This window comes from Hippoglossus hippoglossus, chromosome 23 (genome assembly GCF_009819705.1).
Source record: "Hippoglossus hippoglossus isolate fHipHip1 chromosome 23, fHipHip1.pri, whole genome shotgun sequence".
In the NCBI taxonomy this organism is placed as follows: Eukaryota; Metazoa; Chordata; class Actinopteri; order Pleuronectiformes; family Pleuronectidae; genus Hippoglossus; species Hippoglossus hippoglossus.
The window spans coordinates 10,766,350-10,789,438 of NC_047173.1; the positions used below are offsets into that span (position 1 = coordinate 10,766,350).

The following is a 23,089-nucleotide window of genomic DNA, read 5'->3' on the forward strand; positions in this document are numbered from 1 at the left end:
AAACAGCACTGACAGGAAAGGGAATAAAATAACTGGAGGATTTGGAGGGAAAACAAATCAAAGAGACGTGAAGGGGGAGAGAGGAACGGATAGAGGGAGGGAGGGATGGAGTAAAGGAAAAGGGAGGCCGAGAGACAAAGGCAGTAAGAGGATGAGGAGTGAGAGAGAGGGAGAGAGAGAGAGAGACAGAGGAGGGCAGGTGGGACTACTGCATGACAGAATGAGGATCTGTTCTTGACACATTTCCCCTTTTTTCTCGCTGACTTTTTTTCTCCGAAGAAACGCTGGCTTCCCTCGCTCCCTCACCTCCTTCTCTCTCTGCCGGCAACTCTCTCTCTCACACACACACATTTAAAAACACACACTGTGACTAATAAGAAAGGTGTAAAAATGCATTATCCATGGTCTGTGGGAGTTTGCTCTTTTCATGGGACCACACACACACACACACACACACACACACACACACACACACACACACACACACACACACACACACACACTAAGAAGTGTGACTAAAGATGCAGCTTTGTCTTCACTGCGGCTCTTTACAGTAAATCAATTTCTACGCCTTGCTACAGAGACCAAGACATCTGCTTACAATCTGTCAGCACAAGCTCACTCCTGTACCTTGAACCAGTCACAGAACCGGACACCTGCGACTCACACACACGTTTGTCAAAGCATCAGAGAAACGCTCCAACTGACAACATGACAGTGGCAGATATGTGAAATCATAGATATTCTCTGTTGTACACCTCAACTCTGTGATGCACTGAGATGCTTTGATTGTCAGTGGGTTCAGGCAAACAAGGGAAGCTGGATGCAACTTCACACCTTCGAAAGGTGCAGTAAAATCAAGTGAAGCTGCTTTCAGACACGCACTGAGGTCTGGACATCTTACTGGAATTTTGTGGAGGGGCTGTATGCGAGAGCGTAAATGTCCAAGTCGGTTGCTCCTGATGTTTTCGGGAACGTTTCCTGCCAGCCCCCTAGTAAAATGTGCGGAAAATGTCCGAGCGAGTGTAAAACTCACAGCAGGAAAACTCACACAGAGCAAGTGGGCGTGTTGATGACGTCTCTAATGCAGATGGATGCAGAAGAGCAAAAAATAAATAAAAAGAATACGAATATCTCAGGATGAATAAGACACAAGAGCTGAACATCATGAAAACGCAGAAAGAGAGAAAGAGCGTCAAGGGTTAGTGTTACACTATTAACTGTAAAATTAAACATGTGCATATCCTGCATAATACTTCCAATTTCTCGATAATATTAGATATTAAAAAATTAGTTAAATATGAGAAATTATTGAATAACGAATATAAATAATAATATCAGGCCAACAATTAAAGCAGCATGCCACTGCCATTTTGGGTAGATTTACAACAAATCACATTTACTTTCAACTGTCTAAGATTGAACCTAACAAGGCCAAAACTGCTTCCTGATTTTGTTTTATTGCAGTGAAGTTTCTACATTTCTACAGTAATTTTAATTTAATTCTCAGAGTTTTGATGAAACATGAACAAAGTCCACTGTTAATATTTTAGCTGTTTCATTTAATTCATCATGTATGATTACGTGCTCAGTTTCTTTGCTCGCCGACTTCAGTGCCTCACAATGAGCCAACATTCCGATTCAGGAGGATAAAGTCTGACGGAATCTTTACAACCTGTAATGATTGATAACTGTGATTATGTCCCTGATGAAATCGCTGTCGGGTAATAACTCCAGTTCTCACTCAATCTGATGTCTTCCTTGTTCAGTGTATCGCTCTGTCTTTTCTGTGCATTTAATGAGCCAATCACAAGTCTGCCCCTGGTCCGTCCTCTTCTCCCTCTGCCTGTCTGTCTACTACACTTTTATTATTTCCAGAATAGATATGTAATCGTTTGGCAATCACAACGTACAATCAGAGGGTTTAAAAAAATAAAAAAATGCTTGTTTTGTTTTCTACTTTTTGATACATTTTCCCTCTTCATCGCTCCCTTTCCCTCTTTAATTGCTGTTTAATGATCTGTTTGACGGCCTGGCACGCACAACCTGCAATCACTTGAGGTAAACAGGCGGGTTTTTGGTTTTGCCGCATCCTTTTTTACTTTATCTGTTCTTTCTTTCCACTTGTTTCCTTTGGTTCTGATGTGTTTGGTTGCCGTCCATGTCTCTGAACATTTCCCTCTTGTTCTCGAGTCTTTGTCCTTGTTTCAAATCTCGCCCCTTTTCCCTCTTTTTGGTTCAGTCGACTTCATTGGTGCAAGCGCGCTGAAATCCATATGCAGATTACACGTTAAATAAGGATGATAACAATGCACATTATAATGCAAAAAGTCAGAACTAAAAAAGATTATCTTTCTCTGTCCCATATTCAGCTGGAGATCACTGGTTTGCGAGGCTTCAGAGACGTTCAGAAAACCCTGTTATTTAAATACAACTTCTAACTGCAGCACATCTTTTATTGCTTCTATTTTCCTGATTCCAAAATCTCCCTCAGTTGCTCACAAGGGAGAAGAGAGAGAGAGAGAGAGAGAGAAAAAAAATAAAATCAAAGAGGACAGAGGAAGGCAGCTCGAGACGGAGGGAAGAGGACGAGCGAGCAAGGCAAGTGCAGAGAGTGCATGAAAGATGGCGAAAAAAAGAGAGCGAGACGTGCAGCGAGGCGGTCTGATTTGAGCTCGTAGGACTAGTGTCAGAACCACGTGCCCTCTTTTTGTCACACTAAGCTTTCAACGTGTCTGACACACACACACACACACACACGCACACACGCACGCGCACACACGCACACACTTGCTTTGGCACAGTGTGGATTAATCTCATTGCTGTCTGAGGGGATCAAAGCGTGTCTCTGTGTTTAGTGCACCGCCATAAGCATGTGTACATGCATTTGTGTGGGAGGATGTATTTTAATGCATGTTTTTAGAAATATATTTTTATGTGTGTGAGAGTGTGAGAGAGTGTGTGTGTGTGTGTGTGTGTGTGTGTGTGTGTGTGTGTGTGTGTGTGTGTGTGTGTGTGTACGTAATTCTCCAAACATTCCTCCGGGAGTGAAAGCTTCTAAGACATCATGCTGTCTTGTCTTGTGAGTGACTGTGTGTGTGTGTGTGTGTGTGTGTGTGTGTGTGTGTGTGTGTGTGTGTGTGTGTGTGTGTGTGTGTGTGTGTGTGTGTGTGTGTGTGTGTGTGTGTGTGTGTGTGTGCGTGTGTCTCTTTATTTTTCTGAAGGCAACATGTACTTCTATTGTTAGTGATGGGATAGCTGCTGTGTGTGTGCTCATGTGTGGGTTATTTGCACATGTAGTGATATTGTTAGTGTCGGCTGTCTGGCTGTAAGGAGCATACACACGACATACGCACACGCACACGCACACACACACACTCACCCCATTGATTAGATTCACGATGTAGTGACAAAAGTGAAGACAGAGACGGAGAGAGAAATACAGCCTTCCGGACAGAAACCACTCGATAATGACGTTTCCAGACAAATGTAGGCTGCAGAATGGAGGACAATGGATGGAAAGAGGCAAGGCAGGCAGGATGCTAGGAGCGAGAGACGAAAACAGGAGGATGGGAGAGATGGAGGACAAGGAATGCCAGAGCGAGGGATGCAGTAGAGGGAGGGACGGCAGGAATGAAGGGAGGGATGGCTCGCGGAAGGGGTGCGGGGAGAAGAGGTTTGAGGTTTGGAGAGGGAGGCTGGGAGGGAGATAAAATGGAGAACAGAGCAGCAAAGGAGAAATAAATTGAATTTATAGTGTTCACCTTGAGGCATCAGACAAGGCTCTAACGGGGCAGACGTTCTTCATTCTCTAATTGTGCACGCAATTCAAAATACAGTGCGGGTAAACAGACTTCCTGTAGTCAAGGTTGTCCAAATTCTTCCAACACCCAGCATGTGTGAGAGTGAGACAACAGGAAAAACCGCAGGGCACCTATACACACAACTGAAAACAAAAACACTGATACTTATATGTATTTTTTTCTCCTTTAAATCTACAAAAAGCAAAAATTTGATAAAAATGGCTCTTTTAGTCACACAGAGGACCCTGTTCCAGTTTATGCAAACAGACTTTAAAAAAATGTAAATTTTCTCAATAAATCACCCCCCCCCCCGATACTTGACTATCACATGTTTCTTTCAGCCTGAGGCGGCCTCCCACATGCAGATAGAGAAACTAGATTTATTTTCCCACTACCAAAACAAACAAAAGTAATGTGACTCACTTTGTGGCCTGTTGCTCGAGGCCTTGACCATTTGCCTCGTACCAAAAAATCATCAAGTGCCTCCACGCCCCTGTTTCTGCCCAACAGGGACTTTTCATTGGGATTCTTCTGTGTATTTAAAGCATCATTAACAACATAACAACCTCACAAACAAACTGATTCATTCCGATTTTAAGATTTAAGATATAACTTTTTTGTCTGGTTAAAACGCAGGAAATTAAGTCGACAGTTTTGTGCCAAAGGCGAGGAAGGACGTTGCGTGAGATAAGTGGTAATATATTCAATATACACTGCAGCCTGAAAGATTGATGGATGAACGGAAGGAGCGAGGGAGACAGAGATGGAGGTAATATAATTTCTTCGGGATATCACGCAGTTTTGTTGGCTCGCCTGAGTTGTTGTTGGACAGCTGTCTTTCTCCTCTTTGCTTTCCCTCCTTTTCCCTCGGCCAAAAAAGCATTTCTGCTTCTTTTCTTTCATTTTATTATCCTCCTACTGTCTCCCTCCCCCCAAAAAAGAAATTTATAACTCTTGCCCTGACCTCTTTGCGCGCGTTTCTTCTCTTTGTTTGGTCCACTGTGTGCTCTCCTTTCTCTCCTCATCCACTTCTTTGTCCTCTCGGAGTCTGTTCAGATATCCAATCCAAATTGTAAGCGATATCCAACTAATTTAATAGACTATTTTGAAATCCATCTCTTTTTAAATTAATTTACACAAACGATTTTGTGTTCGGATAAGTAAAACATGAACTTCCCATGATATTCCTTCCCTGGAAATGCAAACGTACTTCTTTCAACACTGGAAAATGACTTCAGTAAATTCTAATAAAACTGTCACTGTCACATTTGCTATAATAAATCAGCACATTTCATATATAAAATCATCAAAAGCACAACTATTGTTGTAAACCCAGTTTACAACCTCCACAAATCAAGTTCTGATCAAAATGTGCTCCACGTCTGTTTGGGTCATTTCGCCTTGAACCAAGTTTCTCAGGCAGAGCTGCAAGACAAAGTTTCAAACTGCAAACGTTTCTTCAAATTCCATCTCGTGTTTGCAAAATTTATAATCAATCATGTGAGAGTTAAACTGCTTCATATCAGTTGAGTGTTTACTTGCTTGCAGTGTTGGAATTTCCAAGCTGAAAGGATGTGTTCTAATCACGCTCAGTGAGGTAAGTGTAAGCAACTGTCATCATGGCAAAAACTACTTATATCTGAAATGTTCTTTTCATTACAACCTAACTTACAGCCATGTTTCTTTTGGATGGATTCTCCCTCATCCAAATCAAAGGTATAAGTAGAGACCTTCTGATCTTAAACTGTACAAATAAAACAGAAACGACTTGTCTCGTCTGTGTCCTAAAAAAACACGTTTTAGAAGATTATTGTCTCCTCTTGAAATCCTTTCAAAGCCAAACTAAATCTTCTGTGCGTATGTTTTACATTAATCAAGTCTCGTCGGACAAGCGCTGCATTGAATGTTACAGCTCAAAAAACCAGACCTGCCCGTAACCGTACCAGAGACGTACAGTAAACGTGTCTGCGTGTGAAACTGACATGAAAAGAAAGACGAGAGAGAAAGAGCGGGAGCGGTGCGGCGAGGTGTAGATGTGTGTCGGACGTCAGCAGAGCGGGACAGCGGAGAATAAAATGGGCCTTAATTCATCCAGATTGGGATTTCAGACCTGACACCCCACTGTTACACACACACACTGTCAGCACATTCCTCCGCACAGACACCTGCTTACCCTAAACTCTCCAAACACATGACGACACATGTGCACACACGGGGCTGGGAAGAGAACTAGCATGTCCGTATTTAATGTATATCACAAAGAAAATATGTCTGTGTGCTTTATGAGGGTGCGTGCATGTTTGAGGGGTCGCTGCAGATGATTTATCAGTGGGAAAAGTCGCATGTTGGAGCCCTGCAGGGCAGATGTGTGTATCTGTGTGTAGTTCTGTCTGTGTATTTTCACTGGATTAGAGTGTTTATAGTGCGTCTCTACTTAGATGTTATTAGTGTGTATTTGCATGTTTGTGGATGTGTGTATACCAGCATTTTAAATATATTATTGTGTGTTGTTGGACAAACATAAAAACACACAAGAAACGAAGGTTGAACGAGTATTTGAGGAAGGAACACCTTACAGTGTGCTTGTGTGTGTGTGTGCGCTTGTGTGTGTGTGTGTGTGTGTGTGTGTGTGTGTGTGTGTGTGTGTGTGTGTGTGTGTGTGTGTGTGTGTGTGTGTGTGTGTGTGTGTGTGTGTGTGTGTGTGGCAATAAGACAGGGAAAGGGAGGAAACAAGCGAAGAAGAGAAAACGAGACAGAATGTCAGTATGTGCGCTCTTGCAGCTGTACTTGGAATATTTCTGCATGGGAGTGTGTGTTAATATATTCTATGTCTGTTCCAGAAACCTCGGAAACATGCCGTATCATATATCATGTCTTACAGTAACATTAAACCTTACACCAATGTAAAACTGGGCAGCAAATCAGACATCAAACCCCGAAGAGTAACGGCCGCCTGCGTGCACGGAGACAGTTTCATGTGCATTACACTGAGATATATGGACACACAGGACACAGCCACCTTAAACATCTCATGTTTTACATGTGGGAGAAAGCCAGAGAGAAATGACGTCTTCGCTGACCAAACCCTAATGTCTTGTGAAAAATATGAACGGTGGCGTCATGCACATTACTCACAGCGAGACAACCAGCAGCTACCTGAAACATCTAAACTTCTCACTGAGGGTTAGCTGAGAAGAAAATAGACTGCATCCCAGATATGTGAGAGGAATATCCTACTGTGGCCTGAAAAATATCATGTATTATGCAAAGGCAGAGCTGGAGAGCTGGAGAGCGCTGTGCTTTTTTCCAGTAAGTTGTTAAATTATCACATATGAATGTGACAATTCGTCTGCAGGGGGATTCAAGCGGAGCATTTCAAAGAGGAATTCCCTCTGTGTTTTTGGGTGAGTTGCTATTAATCAGAAAACCACAGACGACACGAGCGGAAACAGAGGAAAATAGTAGCTTTGGTAGCAAAAAAAACACAAGTGAAGAGAAAAGTGCTGGCCAACGCAGACAAGCATACCAACAGTAAATAATTGATATCCTAAAAACATAAGTATGAGCTCAGAAGAGGGAAAAAGAGAAACAAACTTTTCTACAAGGCCTGCTGCCAGAGAGTTTAGGATTTAAAGTGAAGGAAAGGAAACTTTTTGTACCTCTTAATCTACCAGTCTACAGATGTACTATTTCGTACGTCAATAAATTGGCCCCAATAAGGACACAAATGAATCTAACCATCCAGAATATGACGCACGGCGGTGAATACGACTAAAAGTTAACTTTTGCTTTAGTTCTATTGGGTAAAAACACAAGTGAGGTTATGTCAAGTCAAGCTTATTTATATAGCACATTAAAAACAACAGGAGTTGAGCCAAAGTGCTTTACAGTTAAGGAAATACAAGTTTGGATGAAAAAAGGATGAGAAGGGCAAAGATGGAAACCTTATATATGCAAGAGAGAATGTATTTGCAATCACACGATGAATATATGCATAAGTCACACGTACAGTATCTGTCACATAAGAGGGCAGAGCAGTGTGTGCAGCTGCTGCAGAAACACCAGAGACAGGCAGCGGAGTAAACATCTGGATCTCTGTATGATCCAGTGGAAACACAGTCAGAGTTCAGAGTATATACAGTCAGTGTGCCGCAGGGACAGAGAAGTTAAATGATAGCACAGATTGCACTGCCCGCTGGAGACTGATAAATCTAATCATGCATGTGGTCTCTGTGTGTGTGTGTGTGTGTGTGTGTGTGTGTGTGTGTGTGTGTGTGTGTGTGTGTGTGTGTGTGTGTGTGTGTGTGTGTGTATACGTGTAATTCGCCCGTGTTCCTGTATAAATATTCATCATGGAGGCAATATCGTCGGAAAACGAACCGTGGACATGTCTTGACACTAATAAGACAATCAAGCACACGTCTATCTGTGTATTTGTGTATCTGTGTGTGCGCATGTGATACACACACACGCACACACACAAATTCAACCATGGAAACAAGGCCACGCATTCTGAAGCGCTGATGCCTGTAATAATCGCACGGGTTGTTACTACGGTGATAAAATGGCCAATAACTTGCTCACCTGGGCTGTGAATGGACATGCGGCTGGACAAAAACACACACACACACACACACACACACACACACACACACACACACACACACACACACACACACACACACACACACACACACACACACACACACACACACACGTAACAAACACACTTTATATCTCTCTCTTGATGCAAAGAAATTCAATGTTGCTAGAAAATGTCAAGGAAACAGCGCAGGAAACCTAAATCACAGGGCATACCCTCATTTTCCCATGATGCCATGATGTCCCACGGCGTGTTTAAACAGGCAGGACATGCTAACACGGACATTCTTCTTGGCTTCGACTTTTTCGATTCGTTCCACTAAATTACACCACATTGTAAGGTCTCTGCGAGGATGTAAAACAGCAGAAAATACGGAGAATCACTGGACTGCTGGACCCTGTTTAGCTGCACTTAAAAAACGCAAACCCATCTATTAAAATTGCATTAAATTTTTACACTGATGTACTCTGTGTGTGTGCATGAGTGTGTGCGGTGTGTCTGTGCAAGTAATCAATCATTTGAAGAGCTGTACAGCGGGAACATGGTTATTGCATTAGCACGCTACTTACGTCTATGACTTTAAAAGTGCAGAGAGAAAGAGAGAGGAGATAAAAGAAGAAAGGGAAGAGAGGAGGATCGAGAGGAGAGTTGATGAGGTGTGGGGTGAAGATCATCACGAGCACTGAGGACCTTCCGGGAACACTGAGGCGACAAGGGAAACTACTGGAGATATCATAAGAGTTGCTAATTTGAGGGAAAGTGTGAAAGGTCAAGCCTGACTTTGAGAGATGATAACTGGTTGGAAATGTTAATGTACATAAACCAAGAGGCGAGAACAGCCAGTGAAACACTAGAGGACTATTAGGGCCATGTTGAAGAAGCAAAATTGGAGATTTCGAGAATAAAGTCGTAATTTTACAAGAATGAAGTAGTAATTTTAGGCTTTGTGTCATTTTACAGGGGGAATATCAGAAGATCAGCCTGTCGCCTGCATTAAAATGAGGAATGATGAGCTGAAGTTGAGTTATACTTTAATATAACTTTCATAAATAACATTATACTCAATCTTTTAGCTCATCAGTACCACATTAGGCGATTAAAATTATCTGGAATTCAGAATGATTGAGTGAGAAAATGTCTATTCCTAAAATGGGACATTTAAATGAATGTAGGAGCCAGAGAGAAAACCCTTTTGGGATAATTGGAAGTTGCTGTTCAGCTGGTTTAAAATAAAAGCATTGAAATGTGTGTTTCTCTGTTCTTACTTCATCTCTAGAACCTCCTCCAGGTGCTTCCGCCTCTCGGCCCGCAGGGCGGTCAGGTGACCTTCCTTCTCGGCCAGTGAGAGTTGAGTCGATGACAGCTTGGCCTTCATCACGTCCAGTTCCTGTTTCACCCTCTCCATGGCAACCAGCAGGTCCTCCACCTGACACACACATTAGAACACGTTACTTTCTCATGTCTTCCACTTTTATATATCGTCAGCCTTAATGTATATTTATTGTTTGTGTGTGTGTGTGTGTGTGTGTGTGTGTGTGTGTGTGTGTGTGTGTGTGTGTATGTGTGTGCTTTGAAATGTTTTTACATGAAATGCTTCATCGTAAATCATCAAACATTTCATTTTTTTCCTTGTTTTCTCTCATCAATGTCCCTCTTTCAGCATGTTATTTAAACACACACACACACACACACACGCACACTTTGAATCTGTGGTGCTGAAGCAGAAAGAAAGAAGATCAAAAACATCAAACCCAAAGACAACCGAAAAGGATTTAAACTATTTAAAAAGGAAACATTTGTTTTAATTGCTCCAAAAAAACAGATGGTATCAGCAGAAACAAAAAGTAAAAACTCTGAACAGAAGCTGAATCTGAAAGCAGCTGTTCACAAAGAAACTGGGACAAGGACAAAATAAAGAGTTCCCTGTTGAATAATAAAAAAAATGAGGCCAGGCCTTTAATTCAAGGTGGAAGATCTTTCTCAATGTTCATGGATTTTTACTATTTTTCCTTCCATTTTAATCCTTTTTCCAAGACTTCTGCTTTCCCATGCTGTCAGAATTCATCCCCACCAATTCCAAAGTGGCCAATAGACTTTCCTTGAATGAACTGGATGTTGGCTCTTTAGACATCATTGAGATTCTGTCGTCCTGTATTTCCCATCATGATCTCCAGGTGGTTCCAGAAGATTCCACTGAGAGGTTACATTTTTTAACTTCTGACTTTAGTGCACCACGAACATTTGGACCTAAAGGTGATTCTTTGAGCTATTTTTTTTACTGTATCTCCACAGGCCTTTAATAAGGATAGAACAGACTTATTATCTTCACCAAGGAGGTTGTGATTTCTGTTGTTCATTAGCAGGATTGTACAAAAACTACTTAAATGTGTTTTTTTACATGCAGATTTGATTTTTTTTCTCACTTTCTTTAACATTGTGATAATTGTTTTTAACATATTCACCAATTTCGACCCAAAAAAACACAGTCCTAAACAGTGGTAAATCAAGATCTGCACATTATTCCCAGAAAAAATTACGAATATGTTGATAAGGAGAAAAAAACTATTCCTGAATCCGCCCCTTAATCTGCATCTTCACCAAAATTTAACATGTTCTTCCCAGACCCCATCCCTCCACCAGTTTGTGTGTAATCCTGCAAAATATAGTCCAACAAACATAGCCTCCTTGGTGAAGGTAAAAAGCCATTGCAGAAGTTTTTATATCATTCAGTAAAATAAAAATGTGACAGAGTGGAATGAAAAGTGAAGAATGAATGGTGAACATATAGAAATGTGGTAAAATGTGGGCAAGTGCCATTTGGGATGTTTGTTTGTTACCTTTGACCACCTAAAGCCGGCCGTGGTGAACTCATGAAGTGGAATGTGAGACAGCTGCGTACAAAAAAGCAGAGAGAGAGAAAGACAGGAGAAAAGAGAGCAAGGGAAGGGGGTGTTGACAGTGAGGGGGGGTCCAAAATGGATGTGAGACAGAAGAAAGGAAGGAAGAAGAGAAAAAAAGAGTACAGAAAAGGGGAAAGAACAAAAGAGGGATATAAGGGGGTAAGAGAAAGAAAAAGAAGCAGGATGGATGGAGAAAAGTATGGAAGTATGAAGAATGTAGAGGGCACAAATAAAGGTGAAGAGGAGATAAGAGAGATATGTACAGGGAGGAGAAGCAGAGAAAAAGAGAAAAGTTGTAAGAAATGCTCAAGTGAAAAAACAAGCCGTACAGCAAAGGAGGAAGACAGAGACAAATAGTCAGATGAAAGAAAGTGCAGACACTGCAGTAAGTAGCACTGAGCAACACAAGCAGTGTTAAAACTGCAATTCAGACGAGACACAAAGAGGAGGGGAGGTTAGGGGGGAAAAGAGGGAACAGATGACAGGAACCTAAAGGAAAGAGAAAGGGAGACATAGGAGAGAAAAGCCTTTGGCCGACATCAGAGATGTAGAGACTGAGGGATGGAGGGATGCAGGGAGGGGTGAGGAGTGACGAGGCCCGGCTGGAAAAGAAGGAGAGGAGGAGGAGAGGAGGAGAGGAGGACAGCAACCCCTTCAGTCTTCTGAACAAGTGTGTGTTTGTGTGTAAGAGCGACTTCAAACGTATTCTGAGTGAAAGAAATTAAAGAAGAAGAAAGTGCACCGGGTTCAACAATTAAAATTATGTGGTTAATAAAAGACGGAAAGCTGGAGAGCAGAAGACAGATGGAGTGTGTCACTGTTGACTCACTACTTGGTCTCACACACACACACACACACACACACACACACACACACACCTTTTTTGATCACATGTACACTAGTGACTCATGGCGAGCAGAATAGGTCGAATATAATTTCATGTGGTCAACAATTTTTGCTGTCCATGGAACAAACACACACGCACGCACACACACACACAAGAGCAGTCAATAAATGGCTGCATATTAATGTTGTGTGGCTTGTGTGCTTGGCCTGGTTGCATTCGCATGTGTGTGTGTGTGTGTGTGTGTGTGTGTGTGCAAACGCTATAAAAAGCAACGTGTGTTCTTTTACACAGGCCGTCCTCATTAAGGTCGGAAATTGTCTCTCCCTCTGTCATCATTTTATGAATCATTATGTGAAACGTTAATTGCAGTGACGTGGTCGTAAAACAGGGCCACAAAAATATTTATTTATAATTTGACTTGTGTATACCGAGACACCTTTCCCGTTAGAGAGCCGTGTCCATCTGGCGCCTGCTGAATGCCATGTTGTGCCCAGTCCATGCACTGTTTAAACAGCAGTTAGCACTTCTTTCCGCCATGTTTGCGCGTCTGGAGAAATGTATGTATGTGGACCACTGTCTTGTGTATTACTATCCTGTCTGCGAGTGTTGGGCGCACACACATGTATGTGCGTGTGTGTGTGTGCGCTGAAAGGCTGAGTTAGCGTTGTTGATGTTGGGTGAGAGCTTGGCTGCCATCTCCACTCGTTCACCGCACGCTGACGTTCCAGCTCCTTCCTCCTTCACTCAAGCATTTGAGTAGGAGGACGCTCTCCAGCACCCTGTCCTGGCCTAAATGGCCTCGATTCTGTCTAATTAAAGCTGCCACTTCTGGCTTTTTCAAGTATTTCTATACAGCACTGATAAATTAAAAGTGATAGCTTGGCACAAATGGCTCTAAACAAATTAAACCGCAGTCCGCTTCAGGAGGATAAACATGTTGGAAGTGACTTTTTCATCTTTCCCTCACTTCACAATCTTCGAGGTTTAAGGCTCCGATATATCTTTGTTTTGGGACGTTAAAATCACACCATAGGTTACTACTGTATGAAACATTTTGATTAAATTGTTCCAGGAACTATGGAGACACAGGAAGATAAAAGTGGCCTCTGTGTATTTTTGCTTGATCGCGAAGAGCCGCAAGTGCGAGGCAGATTAGTCTCCAATAAAAAGACGGCAATTAAAAGAACAACAAAACAGAGAGAACTGTGTTTTTATTGTATATTTACTCCTGGTGTAATACTGATATACAGTATGTACTGTACAATTAATTAAATACAAAAGGTAGAAAGGGGAAATTAATACTCCAGAGAGCGTATCGCCAAAACTGTGATGATATACTCAGTGTTCATTATTTTAACTGTGATAAAAAAGGCTTGAAATGTATTTCTCATGCGTCCACTTTGTTTTCTAAATAGCCACAACCTCCATCTCTTTCTTTCGTTACTTGTTTATGGCTGTTTAATTTAAATCTGTTTTCTAATCTCACAAGAAATGTCCATCCCTCGTCCTACTGTTAATAGCACTTGCTCCAGAAGCTGTGCACAGCCACAAGGTTTGTGTTTTACTCCAATGGTTCCTAAACCAAAGAACACAACAGAAACAAAAGCCAAGGGCCTAATTTTAGACTTTGCTTTAAAACATGTAGGTAAGTTCCTGAAAAGGTCCCTGAGCTCCTAGAAAAGTTCAAATGGTGGAAACTAGCTACATGTAGATTTAAAAAATGTTTTAAAAAAGTGATCGTGACGTGAAACAACATGAAATCTAATGAAATCGAATCAAATAAAAGTGTTCTCTAAAGCACTGATCGGTACTACATACAAATTTGCTTCCCGTGCTTGCTCAAACCCTTCATCAAAGCTGCATGAATTCAAATATCCAAGTCCAATATGCTATTTCTTTTCGGTTGCATCATTGCATCAAAAGGAAAATCGGACCTGTTACGTGCATCATTTTAACCGTGTTTGTCTGTAGTACTTAGCAACTCTGAAAACCTCAGGATCTTGACAAGAATTTGAAATAAAGCTCTGTGGTTTTTGGACGTGCCTTTTCGCACACGGAGCAGAAAGAAGCTAAATTTGTCGTGTAAGCCTCGTTTCACCTTTAGTGCATGTGCCACGTGTCTGGCTCCGCCCATCCGCCACGTCTCTTTCATACATCCGCCACGTCTCTTTGCTCCTAACCCTACCTGGAACTTACGTCTGCTGTGGCGCTCATTAACATTTACCATGAATGAAGGCGTCAGCGAAATACCTCCAAAGTAAAACATCTGTTTGCATGCCTGTCTCTCCGTGTCTGTCCAGAAGAGGTCTGGTAAGTAAAGGCCAGTGAGGACGGCCAACATTTAGAGGCAGTAATAACAATGGAGTCCAGCCGGGGTGCCAAGAGCTACAGCGGGCCATGTTTTCTCAGGGCAGTTTTCATCCTTACAGCCCACGCTGTTTTTTCCCCACTTGTCAAAACCCATCCTGGCTCTGAGGAACATTTCCCATCTCTATGGCCTTGTTAAGTCATTGGTGCCCAGGAGAACGACACACACACACACACGCACACACTCCCACTGGTCTGAGGTTGAATCCACTGACCCCTTCCCTTCCAAATCCCGTTTTGGAGCTTTCCTACTGTCTCAATATAGATGCAATAGATTACAAATTGGAGTGGTCGGCTCGCGCCCGGTTTGAGGAAAAAACGTTTGTGCGTCGCCGGCCGAGGAGGACAAAACACAAGCTGTTCTTTAAATAGGGACGTGTTTACCTCTCCTCCAAATGAGGAGTGACTGGGCAAACACACATCCAGAGCCACACCTGAATGAGCTCAGTTGGCACGGGGCATGTGTGTCGCCGCCACCATTAGCCACTTTTGGCATGGCGTTGTTTAGCTATGTCAAAAAGGCTTTTTATTTTGCCATTAAGATATTTGTCTGGCGTTTTCTTGTTTGTCTGTCCAAATGTCCCCAAAAGACAGAAATGAGGACGCTTGTGACTACGTGAATAAAAAAAAAGTAGCTGACAGGGGTTGAGTTAAAGGAAAGATTTGGTTCACACATTTATTGGTTAGGGAAAAGGAATCGTAGACAATGCGGGTGTTTGTGTGTTTATTAGCTATGGCGTGAGAGAGTACCTGTTTCTCAGAGTGTACGCGTGCTTCCTCCTCCTGGGCGAGCACCACCTCCCGCTCTGTTGTGATCTGAACGCTTTCCCTCAGCGCCTCCTCCAACTCTTCGATGCGGTCCTCTTTATGACGGAGGGAGTCCTACAGAGAGAAAGCGTGCAACGACAAGACAGTATAGATAGTTTTAGAGTCAATTAATGCAGCATTTATTCAGGAAGGAGTCAATAAAAAAAACGAATGGTGAAGGGAATTTCAATAGTTTTGGGGGCATTTGGTCACGGACAAAGTATTCATCCTGAGAAGAACATCTGCAAATCCTCCCAAAGGTTACGGAGACAATTCACTCCAAACCACAGATGTGAACCTCATGGTGATGCTAGAAGAAAAGTCAGGGGCTCAGGGGAAGTCAAAGACCATGAATGACAATAAAAGATTTTACAAAAATGGCCAAAAATGGTTGAGCTATTTTAGTCTGGACCCAAGTGATGGACGTGCACCCCTACAATGGCTAACGTGACTTAACAACGCAAAACGTGAATCAATTCCAGCCTCGAATGTCAGTATTTGTGTGTTTTAAATCATTGCAAATTGATTATTTTTGGACTGTTTGCTTTGATAAAACAAACTCTCTGACTCTGGTCAATTGTGATTACAGTTTTTCACCATTTTCTGACACTTACAGTTACTTTGAGCTCTAGATACTTGGAACATACAACATCTCTAATTCAGTGATGACCACTTTTGTGAAAATGTATTTGATTTCACTAATTGCAATAACGTATATTTGGCAGCGTGGCTCTGTTCTGGGACCTCCCCGCCTAAGGTTGGGAGAGCAGCAGCTAAAAGACCCGGGCACAGAACAGAGCCATCATCAATGACAACACATGACAGTGATTGGGTCAAATTCAGTATGAAAGGAAGGTGCTGGGGTGGAGGTGGGTTGCAAAGTGGCTTTTTCAGTGGAAGCAGGAAAAAGGGCAGGCAGCTAAAGCATCTTAAATAAAGTGCACAATATGAGCTAGGACAATTTTAAGCTTAGGAGGGGATCAGCTGGGCCATTAGGCCGGCATAGAGATCTGCTACTCACAGTGCCCGTATACTGGATTGTGGCTGAGCTTGACTTTGTGACCTGCCTGAACGAGCGCTATGCTCAGTTTTCTATAAGAGTTTTCTCCCCTTCGTTTTCAAAAGGTTTCTTCATTTATTTGGGGTCCAAAAGTTATTTTGGGGATGCTTCTGGGGATTGAAGCGTAGATTAGGCCCAAAAATTCACAAGGTGTACTCCTACGTTGTACAAAACCATTCTTGATCTGACATCCACCACATCTGACAGTGTGTGTCCTAAGTTTCCCTCAAAAGCAGCTTTCCCTGTCACATCTCGCCTAAGACATCCCCAGAGTCAAAACCTTGGACACTCCTCATTCCGATGTGCTGCTTCCTGCGACTGGAACAAGCTGCAAAAAGACTCACAAATCACACGATCTGATTTCCATCTGCCTCCGAGGACTCAAGAATTCCCAATCAAGTAAAACGAATGAACTTCCCACCAATGCCCTATAAAAATAGAGCTATTTCTTCTTCTTGCCAGGCAACTTCCCTGGTTACAGTCGAATGGCTAACTGGTGGAGACAGGGTGGGACCCAGAGGATGAGACATTACAATGGCCGTGAACAAACCTCCAGAACATCTCCAACACATGTGCTGTGAATCCGCATCCGGATCCAACATTACTTGGTGTCTGACTATGCAGCAACGCAGACAGATCTTAATTGAATTAAATATTCTCATTGTTTGGAGTTAAATTCTCACTTGCATTCCATTTACTGTTCTCAGTGCTGGTTAAACACACTAGTTATGGTTGTGACCGCTGCGGTCTCATAAGTCTGAGTGACTCACATAGCTATCAGCTCATCACCTAACCACACACATATGCACGAATGACAACTTCCAAACTGCTTAAGCCGAGGATCACTCATCGCCACAGGGAGCGTACGCTGATTTGCGTGCATGCACAGAAAGAGTGTTTTCATCTGCCTCTAATCAGAGAGACCAATGAGGTTAACGATTACTGGAAGAGGAGAGGCAGGGCGAAGAGGAGGATGGAAGAGGGGAAAAAAGGAAAAGAGGAAGTTAGGGAAAGTTTAGGTGAAATGGAGGAAATATGAGGAAATATGAAGAAAACCACAGCCATTATCATCACCCGACACATGGCTGCTCATCTCGTGGTCACTTGACGCCACAGCAGAAAATGAGGAGATGCTCTCGCATCACAGGAAGCGTTAAAAACCCGCAGCATTCATTTCATTGTTCGTGGTTGTCTTCTTTCCCCTCTAATCACCTCTCCTCTCATTTTATCAACCTCTTCTCCCCCTTTGCCTCTCCATCTTCCATCTGCTCGCCCTGTCAGTCATCCTCCTCAGTTACCCCCTCTCACACTCCCTGAGCGAGAGCTGCATCACGCGCGCACGTGTGTGTGTATGTGTGAGTGTGTTTGACATTGCCTCAGGCTGCTCCCTGTCATAACTGTCACATTACGATGAAGCATTGTTGTGATAGCAGACAATATTCAAGGTAGGACATAGAGGAGGAGGAGAGAAACTTTTTCCTTTCTCACTTTCTTCACTCTCTCGCTTTACCCTCTTACAGTTCCTTCCCTCCTCGTCCTCCCTCTTTCCTACCTGTATCTGCTGGGAGCTTTCATTTAGATTGTCCTCTCTCTTCTTGGCCTCCTCCATCAGCTGGGCGTTCTTGCTTTTCTCCTGCTGCTCCTTGTGCCTCAGGTTGGCCGCCTTTTTAGACTGGTCCTTCATCTGCCTGCAAACACACAAGCACACACAAAACAAAAAATCAATAGTTGAAGTCAATAAAGCAACAGATACAGATGACACTCACTGTACACAGATGTCAACAGAAGACGGAGGAGGAGGAGGATGACTGCACACTGAGCTGTAAGTGTGAGGAGCAGCTTTAGATATGCAAGCATTAACTGGTAGTGATCTTGGATAAGTGGCATCTTCAATAAGACATCAAATAAATTAAAATAAAAAAATCACAAATGGATAAATAAAAAAAAAAATCCAACAAGATAATATTATATACATTTTAAACCTACACATCTTAGAGCATGGGTATTCAATTCAAATTCAGAGAGGTCCAGATAGAGAAGATTTCCTCAAGCAAAGGTCCAGAACATAGTAATGTCTATCTAGTGTAATGGTTCAGTGCAACATAGAAAAGAAGAAGAATCAATCTAAAAGTGGAGGCTACGCTGAATTTAACACATGGACTTGGACCATGGACTTAGTTAATTAAAGTAGACTTAACATCCAAGATGATGAATGTGTTAGTCCCTGAGTTATGTCCAACGAGAACATTTGCTGCAAATCATTACTCTATGTCATACATTCCTGTCAATTAATATCAGGAAAATAATGGAGAAATTCTTTGGATGAGTCTGAATAACCCAAATAGAAGAATGGGATATTACTGGCAATGTCCACTTGTCCCTTGCAGACAATACATGAAGAACAGATCCAACAAAATCCTAAAAAAACAAATTAGAAAACGCAGAAAATGTTACCAGTTTTATTCTGTCACAGCATTGACATGAATCTGCCACAAAGACGCCACATGTATGCACACAAACAAACAGCAATACCAGCTAAACTGAAATCACTGGGATCTACAATGCTGCCGGCTGACATTTAATATATCGAGTCAAACCGTCACATTCACAACACATTCAGGACACAGTACCTGCTTGTGCCGCAAAGAATAAAAGACACAGGGATTAACTGTTCTGTACAATACAGTGCAGATATAAAAATCCCTTGGGGCCAATATAATGTAAAGATCAGTGACTGAATTCAATGAAAAGCTATGAATCAATGACGAGATGACATCTGAGATTTCTCCACAGCAGGAAGCATGGGGATCTTTTCAGAGGGGGATTACTGGGTGTCGGGAAGCGGAGTCTAAATCATCGTCTGGGGAATGAAGGAGAGAGAGCGCGCAGGAAAAAACGAGGGAGGAAGAGAGAGAGGTATTCTTCATGGGAGCCGCAGGGTTTGGGAACGGAGAAAGGGTTTAATCCCTGTTTAAGCTGTCTGGAAGCCATTGTGGCTCTGTCACAGACCTACAGTATCAGCTATCACACCAGCTTGACTTGATCAGGATCTCTCATACCTTACACATACACACACACACACAGAGACACACACACATGGGGACTAAGCCAAACTAATGCCAGTAAGGTTTAACAAAGTCTACTGAATCACGACACAAGTCAAAGATAAGTCAAACAGAAAGGATGGATGTGTAAGAGCACACACACACACACACACACACACACACACACACACACACACACACACACACACACACACACACACACACACACACACACACACACACACACACACACACACACACACACACACACACACACACACACACAACAAAGACACTTGTGAGACAAAAGTAAACAACAGGCTAAGGCATAAGAAATTTATCAAACTCAATAAAAGTCATTCTTTCTGCGTGCTGCATGTGTCCTCGAGTCTTTTGTATGTTTGCATTTTTTTTAAATCTGTGTACAGTATGTCTGCCGGCACTGTGAAAATATTTACGCATGTGTGTTCCTGCTATCATAACTTTCTTTTATAGACTCGTAGATTATCTATTTTCTCCACATCCACTGCTGCAGCTGCCAGTGACCGACCTCCAGTGATGGGAATCCACGGCGAGCTCCATCTCGCACCAGCAGCAAAGTATGTGCACTCACGGGAAATCACTTTTACGAGCCGTACGCTGCAAATTTTGTTTTCAAAGGTGGAAACGGGTTCTCGTCGTCACGTGACATTTGACCTTTGAGTCCACGTCACAAAACGCTGAGCTCGACTCTATTTGAAATCATGCAATCTCACAGGTATGCTGTGTCACATCTAACCTCCACCAGAGAGACTACGTTTTCTCTTTGTAACTTTGTTTGTCTGTTCGTTAGCTGGGCTGCTGGATGGGTCAGGAAAAAAACCTATAAAAAGTTGGTGGGGATCCAAATAAATCAAATAAATACAGTTTATTTATTAACAGTCATATTCATATTCTAGAGTATATTTAATCACATCCCTTTCTTGTATTGTTCCCGTCTTCCTACGCCTTCAACTACCTGCTAAACTAAGCTAAAAATAATGGAGGTCATCCATCAAATTTCTTTTACATCAGTATGACTGCCAGGGAAGTTGAGAAATGATATTGGCAGACGATGGAAACATAAAATCCTCGATGTGTTTGCTAAAAGGTCCAGGGGGCCCGATTGCAAACTGTCCAGAGAAATTTGGGAAGCTGGAGGAAAAACTGATATTTGACGACGGGGGCCAAAAAAACGCTCTGCAGCACCTGGCTGTTCAAAACTCGCAGAATAACAATCGGCGTGCGTGAGTGTGGGTTCCACTTGTGTTGTCTTTGTGTGCGGCTTATACGTGTGAAGCATAACGTCAGATGCGTTATGGGGATATTTTTTTGGTATCCTCTGTTGGGTGCTGATTTCTATTTGAATACTTGGGATCGATTTTGCGCTATACGCCCTGTGTGCATGTGTAACAGGTCATAAACAGGCAGGAATGTTCCTATTGGAGGATTTCCAGGAAGCTCCAACCATCTGGTTAGCTCTCTGAGGTTTCCCCTGCTTCATGCTACATTTACTCTATGTATGTGCACGTGGAACGGACATTTGGTTTGCGATGTTTCCTATTGACTCAGCACTCAGTTCCCACTTACACTCTCACTCTTTCCTATTTCCCTTTTCTAACACTAAACACTTGTTTTGCTCAACCCCTCTCTTGTTTGCCTGTATCTCTCCTCATGTGTATCACTTACATGGGTAACTATCACGCATCTGCCTCAGACCACAGCGACTTCCTCTTCATCTTCTCTCCGCCTTGCTCTCCCAAACCAACCCCGCTCTTTCCCTGCACTTATTTTTCCATTTTCCTCGGACGCCGCTTTATAATCATTTGCGTGATAGCAATCGTTTATTTGCATCAAGCCAATCTCAGAGGACAAATCGTTTTTCTCCTCCTCTTTCCTCTCAGTCTCCTCCAAACCCACACCCTCGCCAAAATGCAACATTACCCTTTACCCTTCGGATAAAAATATTTTCATCAGACCACGGACCATTTCCTCCTCTCCCTGATGTCTGCCTCTCCCTCTTTTGTCACTTCCACCTCTCGTACTCTACCTTCCCTCGCACTCCTCCTCTGGAAAAAAGATAAACCATGGATCACAGGCGACTGCAACAGAGGTCAAACAATCCCTCCCTAACTTTTTTTACCATAGGGGTTTTATCATCTGCATATATATTGTCCCTGTGTTTGCTTGTGACAAGTTTCTAGTCCTTCTACATGGATGTAACATGTAGAGACACTCGCGTCATATGTGATAACACATAAAGTAACAGCTTGAGCTGGAGTTTAAGACCGCAAACCAATAACGATGTATACAATTCTATTGTTAAATGCAGATTGTTATATTCAGAAATCATCTATAAAATGTAACAATTCACAATTTCAAAATTAACTTAAGTTAAAAATCAGCACGCTAAAATAAATTCATTATATCATCAAACAGAACAAGAAAAGGCAGAATATCCTCCTTCCGTTTAGATGATGTAAATCATGTTTGTAATAATCCTGGCAAGGTGGAAGAGATTAATATACTGACAATGACATGACCATGATTCCAATTCTATGACATTAAATGCATCATTAGGTTAAATAAATGGATCTTATCATCTAGTAACTTCATTATGAGGCAGTTACCGAATCTCCTTGTTCTCTATTTCATCCTCATCTCCGTCCTCCCTGTGGAAAACCCCTGAGAAAGGAGAATTTCCCCACAGGGTTTGATAAAGTACGAGATTAATTATATTTCTGTATTGTTATGTAACTGTGACTGTTGAATGAGTTCAGATTCTGCTGTACTGTACTGAACACCATTTGTCAGGCCAGTCCTTTCTTTCCATTTCCACCCCTCTCTGTCCTGATGAACACACCAGATGTACCATGAATATAGATTTTGGAAAATTGCAGTTTTGATTTGAACTCGATGGCTCGGCTGAAGTTGTTTTAATACGCGAAATGTTCCTTCACTCTGCCCACAATGCTGTAAACACAACACGCTAATGTGCAGTGAAACCGCGTCTACACACACATCAAAAAGTGCACATTTACTTAATTATGCAGTCTTTGAAACGCAGTATGAGCGAACAAGCAGGAAGACGTTTACTCAAACTGTGGTGATATGATGCACGCAAGCACACCATGTGCGCACAGACTCACACAGACACACAAAGGCATACACAGTACACACACACATACACAACTATGCACTCGTTGACACACAGTATGCACGTACACAAGGTACAAGCTAAACTGTGGTGATATGATGCACGCACACAGGCACACGCACACAGGCACACGCACACACACAGATAGAAAGAGGGAGAACTGTACCAAACACAACCTGCTTTGTATTAGATCAAATTTCTGGGTTGGACCACACACACATTTTTTAAGCACAGACACACACACAGACAGACAAACACACACAGTTGTGCGTGCACCTTCACATAAACCAACAACATGCATCCGTTTCCCACCATTTACAGAAATACACTCATGTAAACACTGTGGCACATACTGTAAATCATAAATCATGCTACCATAGACAAACACAAACATACTTGTTGACAGCACTTTGAAATTCCCAAATTTAGCAGGACCACAATAATATCTATACGTTCTAATGCTAAACGCACACACTATTATAT

The 23,089-nt window shown here is 42.4% G+C and overlaps 1 protein-coding gene across 11 annotated transcripts in view; it reads right to left on the reverse strand.

Moving 5' to 3' along the window:
- Positions 1–23,089, reverse strand: part of LOC117757376 (ELKS/Rab6-interacting/CAST family member 1-like) — a 113,038-nt gene that overhangs the window by 37,476 nt on the left and 52,473 nt on the right. For all 11 annotated transcript variants that reach the window (XR_004613100.1, XR_004613101.1, XR_004613104.1 and 8 more), the window contains 3 exons: positions 17,940–18,075; positions 15,271–15,402; positions 9,672–9,832 (listed from right to left, as the gene is read on the reverse strand). Coding sequence is in view for 6 of the 11 variants with exons in the window: in XM_034578474.1 (XP_034434365.1) it covers positions 9,672–9,832; positions 15,271–15,402; positions 17,940–18,075 (429 nt within the window). In the remaining 5 variants the exon portion in view is untranslated. The remainder of the gene's footprint in view (positions 1–9,671; positions 9,833–15,270; positions 15,403–17,939; positions 18,076–23,089) is intronic.